General features: G+C 43.2%; 1 protein-coding gene across 8 annotated transcripts in view; it reads right to left on the bottom strand.

Moving 5' to 3' along the window:
* Positions 1-5998: 5998 nt before the first annotated feature.
* Positions 5999-9591, bottom strand: part of LRRC20 (leucine rich repeat containing 20) — a 183966-nt gene continuing 180373 nt past the window's right edge. For all 8 annotated transcript variants that reach the window (XM_053311734.1, XM_053311737.1, XM_053311729.1 and 5 more), the window contains one exon: positions 5999-9307. In XM_053311734.1, the coding sequence (XP_053167709.1) occupies positions 9162-9307 (146 nt within the window). In that variant the 3' untranslated portion in view covers positions 5999-9161. The remainder of the gene's footprint in view (positions 9308-9591) is intronic.

Genomic DNA, 9591 nt, shown 5'->3' with positions numbered 1-9591 from the left:
GCCCCAGTGCTCTTTGGTTGGGGATTATGGGAGTTGATGTCCAATAACATCTGGGGACCCAACGTAGAGAATCCCTGATCTAGGGAATTTCTACAGAGTATAAAGCAATTATTCTTATAAGGTAATTTCAGTGCTTCGCAGAAGACCAATTTTTAGTTGAGGTCTATCATTACTTCTTCTTTACTCATAGTTTTAAAGAGTTAATAGATTGTCAGTTGCATGGATGGTAACAATTAATGCTAAGCTGAAATGGGGGTGAATGCATTTTGTGAATATTTTCACCCTCTGTGAAATGCGTCCCTCCTTTGGGTAGCGTGGGGTTGCTCATAACAGATAACAGGTGTGGGGGGAGGGATCAGGAATAGTTCACCTTCCCCAAACCCGAAAACTTTCCACCAAAAATACCTACTATAGAATAGTTGATGGAAGTACTGGAAGTACTCACTGGAAGTACTGTGCTGGGGGTGGATAGGGCCAGTTAATCTCCCCCTGCTAAATAAAGAGAATAACCATGTTAAAAGGTGCCTCTTTGCCAAGTTAGCAGGGGTTATATCGTGCTTCTTTGTAAACCGTGAGCTGCTTTGGAACAGGGAAACATTTTGTATTTGTTCATACAAAAATGTGTGTGCGTGCATGGATTGCATATCATTACAAGTTATAAAGTATTGAGGTAACTGATGAGACTGGCAAGGCAGGGAGGCAGAAAGGCTAATGCAAAGCTTATCATCACACGGCAGTTATGAGGCTGCTCTTCACTTTGTAAAGCTGATCTTTGTAACGTATGCAGACATTAATGGAGGCTCAATTGTTTCAGACTGCATTCATTATTGCTCAGGAAATATAATTTTGATTTAAAGTACTTCTCCAACTCCTACTTTTCTAAAGCTGAAAGTATGAGAACATCTGTGAGCCAAACTTCCTATGGGCAAATTCTAAATGGTGGAAATTTCCCCTGACATCTCTTCAGTGGCTGTTGCTGGTGTTCATTCATTCATTCATTCATTCATTCATTTGATTTCTATACCGCCCTTCCAAAAATGGCTCAGGGTGGTTTACACAAGGGAATAATAAATAAATAAGATGGATCCCTGTCCCCAAAGGGCTCACGATCTTAAAAGAAACATAAGATAGACAGCAGCAACAGTCACTGGAGGTACTGTGCTGGGGGTGGATAGGGCCGGTTACTCTCCCCCTGCTAAATAAAGAGAATCACCACGTTAAAAGGTGCCTCTTTGCCAAGTTAGCAGGGGTTATATCGTGCTTCTTTGTAAACTGTGAGCTGCTTTGGAATAGGGAAACATATTTTATTTATTTATTGTTCTATAAAAACCTTGAGAACTTTTTCATTAAAAAGTGGTAAAGAAATAAGAAAAAATTCATGGAGGACAGGTCTATCAGTGGCTACTATTCTGATCGCTATAGGCCACCTCCAGCCTCAGAGGCAAGATACCTCTCAATATCAGTTGCAGGGGAGCAACAGCAAGAGAGGGCATTCACTCACCTCTTGCCTGTGGACTTCTCAGAGGCATCTGGTGGGCCACTATGTGAAACAGGATGCTGGACTAGATAGGCCTCAGGCATGATCCAGCAGGGCTGTTCTCACATTCTTAAGGAAAAATATGTATGTGTGTATATATGTTTATATGTATGTGTGTATGACATATATTTCTAGACCAAGATGATTCCACTGCCTCATGGCTCCTGATCACCTACTGGATGGTTAGTGATATATTACAGAATTTGTTTTCCACACCCCGCCCCTAGAAGAGTGGGGGATGGGGTTGTAGCTCAGTGGTAAAGCATCTTCCTTGAATGCAGGCGGTCCCAGGTTCCATCTCTGGCATTTCCCAGTAGGGCTGGGAAAGACTTTTGCCTAAAACCTTGAAGAGCCACTGCCATTCAGGGTAGACAAGATGATGATCTGACTTGGTAAAAGGCAGCTTCCTATCTTCCTAAAGAGCTCTGCTGCAACTGCCAGTTGTCTGCAGCAGCAGAGATGAGGGGATGGACAATTGGGCCCAAGTTACTGGCCAAGAGACCAAGCGCTTCTGGGTAGTTGTACCCCTCTTACCAGAAAAAAACACAAGCAAGGGAAGACCAGCCTGACCCCAACTGGCTACAAATGCATATAAACAACTCACCACTTTTGTTCTGACATTGCCAGACAGATTTTCCTCGACTTCCCTTCCTCTTGTGTCTCTGACCTTTTAGATCAACAGCCTGGTGGCAGGGTCTTGACCTTCATTTTGGTTTATGTACAGTGCCTAGTTACCATGGAGCCTTTAGAATCATACATAATAATAATTACTGGAGGGGGGAGAGGGGGAAATTATCAATCTCACACTACTGCGCGGTGTGAAATATAAATGCATTAATTCATGTAATGAAACTGGAAATCTGGTTGGAGGGAGGAGCTGGCTTTTCCATTAACAGCCCTAAAATTTGTAAACTGCACAGAGACGTAAGTTTTGGGTGGTACAGAAATACGTTAAATAAAATAAAATAAAATAAATTTGCTCAACCGCGACAAACCTCCCCCTCCCCCACCATTCCATGTGGACTGTAGCCCTACACAGATTTCAAGTTTACCAAAAGGTGGGGGAATGGGATCATTTACATGTTGGGGATAATATTTGCACAAGGGCTTGCATACCAGTTGGCATATCTGCTTAGTGTCACACGTACAATTGCACAAAAGGGGCCTCCACCAGCTGGAATCTTGGGCCATAGCTTCCTGCGTAATGTTACCTCCAACATGCAAACTGCAGGCAAGGATGGGGCAGGCCAGTGAGATCACAATCCCTCATTGTGCAGCATGTTTGAATGTCAGCTATTTTATTGCTCTATTATCTTTGTAAATTCATGAGAATATTTACAGGAGCTTAAATCCATCTGTGCACACTTTCAGCGATCACACAAAAAGAATAACCCAAATAAAGCCCCCCCGAAAAATCAGAGAGCAGCCCTTTCCCCAGAAGCACCACAAAACTCAAAGAGCAGAAGAAGCAGGGAAATAAGGCATGAATTTCCCCACTGAACAGAAAAGGAGATCAACAGCTCTGGCTTTCTTTCTAAGGTGTGTAATTCTTTTTCACAACTGGGTGAATGCAATATTAATGCCTCCTTCACCATCTCTGAAATAGCACAGTCAAATCAGTCTTTATATCTGATCCGGAAAGCAGGTAAGTGCTTCAGTCCACATGAAGCCAAGATAATGGGGAAACTACTGTGAAAAATATAGATCCCTGGAGCAAACTGAAAGGCCTTTTTATCTGATTACAGCTTGTGTCCTCTTGTTATCAAGCCCCTTGGCTGTGCACCATCTTTTTTTATAAAGGTTTCTCCCTTTGATGCTGCCACACAGATCATGGTCATTTACCAATAAAGAAAATATCACATTTATCCAATTAGTTAAATAAGACAATGTTCTTTCTGAGTTAGATACCATTTTCCCCCCTCTTCAAGTCCTCATACTTCTCTTCAAGTCCTCTTCAAGGCAAACAACAAACCTGGTGTAACTGAACACACTGTGAGATTGTTTTATTAAATCGGTTTCATTTTGTATACAATTGTGAGTCCAATGTGTATTACATATTCCTCCTTTCAAGGATGTTAAAGATATATTATCACTGGTACATTCATATAATATTATCCCACTTTCATGGTGGGGATAGTTTCTCCTTGAGCACAGGATTCCAGCAGGACTAAAGTTGTTAATGTTTCCACAAGTTTAATAGCAGAAATTGAAGTGCAGGGGAGCTAAAGCAGAATACTTAAATAGTAAATCTCCTGAGCAATCCATATAGACAAACAGGAAAAGGGAGGGGTTTATCCTGTTCCAAGCAGATCTGTGAGGATCACAACCCTCTGACAGTTCCAAGGGGAACAGGGATCAGTACCATGGATAGCTCCAAGCAGGCAATCAAGCCGGCCAAGTACAGCAACAGATGCATGAAGCTGACTGCTGCTTTTAAAAATAGCTGCTGTCTAGGTAGTGGATTGGCCCCACCCCTTCCCTGGGGAAGGCTCTGTTGTTTAAAGGGGCCTTGCCCAGTTTCCTTAGTGCTGGTTTTGAAGACACCTCTGTTTGGGCTGGCAGGCCCTTGAGGGACTCCTCTGTGAGAAGATGAAGGCAGGGTCAAGTCTTAGGGACATGGTGGGTTCTGGTTGCTTTGATTCTGTTCAGGGGCATAAGTATGGTCACATTTTTAAACGATGTGAAGAATGGAGGAGATGCATGAACAGATAGAATGCATTAGAGTCACCTGCACTGCCACAAAATACGTTGCAGTGCACTTTCACCGGTCACAGAACTGACCAGGGTGCAGATAGAAATTGCTGCCTCTGACCTGGCTGAATCCTGCACCAAAGCAACAGCCAGATGGATCAGAAGGCTTAATGGACCTGCCCCTTGGCAACTGCCCAGTCTCAGCAGTCTCTGACACCAGCTATGTCTGATGCCTCTTACATTTAATACCTCTCAGCAACATTTTGCTTCCTCCTCTTTTTCTTTCATTGTCCATCAGGACCAAACTACGTTTGCCTAAATATGTTTTTTTAAATGGTGTGCTTAAAGCCAGATGTACCTGTTCTGTCACAAAAGAGTTCCACTTGGCAGTGACTTAGGATACAGCCTTCTCAGTTGGGATGTGCACGGAACCGGTTCGGAGGCCCTTTATGGGCCTCCAAACCGGTTCAAAAGACTGGTTTGGAGGTGGGGGGGATCTCTTTAAGGATGGGGGAGGGTGCTCTTATCCCTCTCACCACATTCCCCCCACCAGTACTGCCTTTTAAAACAGTCCGGTGGGGTGGCAGCGTACCTCCAAGCCGCTCCAGTGCCTCCTGTGACCAGAAGTTGCCACTGTGCATGGGCATGTTGCAATGTGCGCGTGTGCAGTGGCAACTTCCAATCACAGGAAGAACGGGGGCAACAAGGAGATATGCTGCCGCCCTGCTGGACTGTTTTAAAAGGCAGCACCAGCGGGGGAAATGCAACAGGAGGGGTAAGAGCACCTTCACCTGTCCTTAAGGAGATCCCCCACCCACCTTCGAACAAGCAGGTGCCGGTTTCATGCACACCACTACTTCTCAGTGGTGACACCTAAGTTAAGGAGCCCATTCCCTTTAGAGTCCCAGCAGCCTCCCTCTGTAACCTCTTTCCATGGTAAGATCAAGATTTGTCTTTGTACAGGCATTTGCCTGACATTGAATTTTATTGCTGCCTGATGCTATTGTGTGCCTTCCTATGGGTCATTGTTGCTGGTCTATAATCAATGAGTATTTTTTATAATGCATTTTAATGTGTATATCTATAAACTTATTATATACTGCTTGAGGTAAAAAGAAGCTGTGAGAAAAGAGATTGATCTTGCTTGAGATACAACATGCAGGGAGTTCTCCCCTCATGCCATTTTCTTGCCAACAATCCCCTCAAAGCTGCTCTATGTTGCCAAAGCTGCTATTAGTCAAGAGGAGCAGAATTTTTCGTGGGGGTTCACCCCGCCCCTCCCCAGGCATCGCAGTCCGAATCAGGATTGTGTTCCTTGTGGCTGCTTTTTGTGAAAGAAGAGGCCATTCTCATTTTAAGTGCATTGAAAATTCATTTAGGCGAATGTGTAGTTTGGCTCTGAGTCATCATTATGTGCATTACTTGTGATATGTGCACTTTCTATGTACTCGTATATATGCACTTTCTCCTTGTAGATATACTTTAAATTTGGTGGATGGGTGGGTGCTAAATAGTACCAAATATGTATCTGGCAACTATGATAGACTATACAGATTTTTTTTTTAAAGGGCAGGGTGGGCAAGGAAACCGAAACAATGTGGAATTTTTGGAATATCTGGAATTTATTTTGCTGGCGATTGTAAACAATAAGAAGGAAGGGAGTTTTGAAAAGTTATCTAATGAGAAGTGGTAAACAGAAGGATGTGAACATCAGATTATTATTATTTTTAAGTGTAACTGCTCTGTGGAAGGTGGATGATACAAAAAAGCCAAAATCACAAAACATTTATTGATTTATTATGTGACATCACAGTAAAACTAACGGAGGTTAAATTAATCTGTTCAACCCTGCAAATATGCCCACATTCCCTGCAGTAAGTTTGATCTAAAGATCAGGACTTAAGATGGTGTAGGAGGAGAACTGTAAGGTGTGGGACAGCTTCACCCACTCAGAGTATTTTGTCATGCTCAAAACTTGCAGAGATTGGGGGCGGGGGGCGGTCCATGTTGCTTGGTTTCAAAGGGCTAAACAGAGATTGTCACAGATGATTGAAAAGCTCTGAGAAAGAAAGAAGGAAAATGAGACTGAGAGGCCCAGTAAAAGATTTGCCCAAATGGCCATTCATAAGAAGACATAACAGTGAGGTTAGTACCTATCTTACAGAGTACCAGCTTTAGCTCTAAGTTACTTGTGGTGATTTAGATGAAGTAGAACATATGTACTGAGACAGCACATGGGAATGAATGTAGCAAACTTCTTTTTCATATTTAGTGGAACAAATCATGGGGGAAATGAGAAAATTACAGATGTGTCCTCAGACTCATGTAAAAGCAGAGATGCTGCAGTCCCCCCCCCCACTCCCCTTTTACTCTGAAGCATCCCATTGCTTCAACTGCCTCATCCATTTCTCAAAAAGCTTTGCATTAGTGGACTGGATTTCAGAAGATCAGAAGATTTATTTGTCAAAGCATTAGGTCATTGTAGCCTGTCAATCACACACAGAAGTCAAGAAATGAAAGAGTGGGTAACGATCAAGGACTTAGTAGCCCATGGACAAGACATCTTTTAAAAGAGAAGTCCCAATAGTATAATGCTTAAAGAAGGACACAAAGAAATCCCAAGCTTTGTAATAGCAAACAAGTTCCAACCCTAAGGGCAGGCCACCACGCTCCAATCCATCACAAACAGTAAGCGAGTTCATGCAGTATCTGAAAAGGCCTTTTAAAAACAAACACACCAAGGAGTGTTGGCAAACATGTGCTTTGTTGCTGCTCTATGGACAAATCTGAGTCTGGTAGTTTCCCACTGGCACATCATACTAGTGTGCCTCTCATGGATGCAAGGCAGGTTGGCCAAACCTACTCAATCACACTCATAGAAGCGCAGCCCTTTTCACGCATTTTAGCAGAGGGTTGGTTGTTTTTTTCTTAATAGGGCTTAATCTATATTTGTTTGGTATGTGGGAAGAAGACACCATCCAAAGGATGGATTTGCCATCTCCATCTCACCTGCTGCATGTTTATTTTGCATAGGAACATAGGAAGCTGCCATATACTGAGTCAGACCATTGGTCTATCTAGCTCAGTATTGTTTTCACAGACTGGCAGCGGCTTCTCCAAGGTTGCAGGCAGGAATCTCTCTCAGCCCTATCTTGGAGAAGCCAGGGAGGGAACTTGGAACCTAGATGCTCTTCCCAGAGTGGCTTCATCCCCTGAGGGGAATATCTTGCAATGCTCACACATCAAGTCTCCCATTCAGATGCAACCAGGGCAGACCCTGCTTAGCTATGGAGACAAGTCATGCTTGCTACCACAAGACCAGCTCTCCTGTATATCTGCCTGTCTTTCCAGAAGCCAATTCCCTGCAATCTGTCATGTCGTGTGACTGTGAAACAAAATTTCGGCTACGGCTAAGCAAATGATGAGGCAGGCCATGGAAATAGGAATAGACTTGATTTTCAGAGGCTGAGATCAGCAGGGGAAGACCTCCACTCCAACAGTATCCCTGAGTGCCCTTCTTTGCTTTCCTCCTTAGGAGTGAATGGCAGTCATTCATTTACATGGGAGAAAGTAAAATATTGTGGGGCGAGAAAAACATGTCTGCCACAGTGGGTAGCCTGGTCTTCATGGATACAGATGCTGTATCTGTATCCATGGAGGTACATGGTGTGTCTATATGTAAAACAAGTAGTGCAACATGCACTGCAGTCCCTAGGAGTCCTTGTGCTTCTCCCCACATAGTCTTTAATGGGGAAAACATTTTGACAAGCATTTTGCTGGTTAAAAATAATTTTTGTAATTCAGTTTACAATTTAAGATGCCCCTACATAAGTCAATACCACAACAATATTGTATAGACTGAGTTGCCCCACAAGAAAGGAAGGAAGGAAGAGAAAGAGAGGAAGAGAAAGTAAGTGTAGAAGCTACAAATAGAAAATGTACTAAAGAAGGCCAGAAAAATTGACTAAGCTTTTTCATTTATGGAGAGTTGCAAAATCACTAATCTTTTCACATGGTGCAGATATCAAAAGCCACTGGATAAAACCAAGTGCAAAGTCAAACACAGCAGGTTTAACAAAATATTTGATCATACAACACAACATTTATCAAAGAAATCTACTCCCAAGACTTGGTGGTGGTCTGCATTATAACTGGATTTATACTCATATGGAGCGTCTAAACTAGGGGTGGCCAGATTCTATATTCCTGAGGACTTTATTCTTCAGACAGTGGTCTTGGGTCTGGAAGTAGATTTTGTTGCACAATCTGATCTCCTCACTGTTGGTCAGGCACTAAAACAAAGTCAATGGCTACCTATCATCTAGTTATTAACATACAACACCTGAAAACACCTGAAAAGTGTTAAAATGTCAAACCTCACCCACACAACCTTTAACAATCATTTTCTTTTTCTGACACATGGAATTGTGAAAATAACCTTCGTTCTAATTTAATAACACAAGTAAAATTTATTTACGGGCTATAGAAACTGGCCATGCCTGATTAGTCATCCTAGACATCCATTTGGCCATGTTTGCCCTAAATCATAGACCACTGATGTGAAGAAAGCTGTATTCCATTGTTGTTCCTTGTCCCATTCCTTGTTCCACCTCTGCACTACAGGAGCAAAAAGACCATTGCCTGTCCTCGGATGAAATGTTCTTCTCTAACTGTTCAAAAGATATTCAATCTTCTTTGTAGGCATTATGTTGCTTTCAATATCCTTGCAGCTCAATAGAGATTTATCTCGGCATTTGGCAAAAACATGCTCCCCGCTACTCTGAACGCCCATTAACCTAACACACACAGGAGCAGTGCAGCTTGGGAAAACTGCTGGGAGTGTCCTAGCTCAGCGCACACTGCATTCTCTTTCCGGTTATAACTACAACCAAATACAGCCATGCTATATCTGCACACCCAAGTCAGTCACATTTCAGACTTGAGGAAGGGCTGGAGACATCAGAAGGTCAAATTTGATCAGTGGCCTGGCAATCACCCGGACCTCCTCATTCAGCGGGTTTGACTTGAGGTTCACACTCTGGAGAGATTCCATGGAGGCAAGCTTCTCAACAGGGACATCTGCAACAAGAAGAAGAGGCATGACATGAACAACTTCTGTGGCTGAATCATTCATGGAGGGGAACAGAGAACGAAGGAAGGGCGAGGGACAGGCCTGAGCCTGTCTGTGGCCTGAGGGGAATGAGCGGCGATGGTGGCAGCAGCGGCGGTGGCAAGGAAGGGCCCAGTCAACCACTGTTTGAGGCTACACACACACGTGAGAGAAGTAAAAGTGTCAATTGTTGTGCATGTGTTTCTTCTTTGTGTTTGTGTGAGAGAGTTTTACAGCTTTTAAAAAATCATTT

This window comes from Hemicordylus capensis, chromosome 3, assembly GCF_027244095.1.
Source record: "Hemicordylus capensis ecotype Gifberg chromosome 3, rHemCap1.1.pri, whole genome shotgun sequence".
In the NCBI taxonomy this organism is placed as follows: Eukaryota; Metazoa; Chordata; class Lepidosauria; order Squamata; family Cordylidae; genus Hemicordylus; species Hemicordylus capensis.
This window is presented reverse-complemented; position numbering and strand designations above follow the sequence as displayed.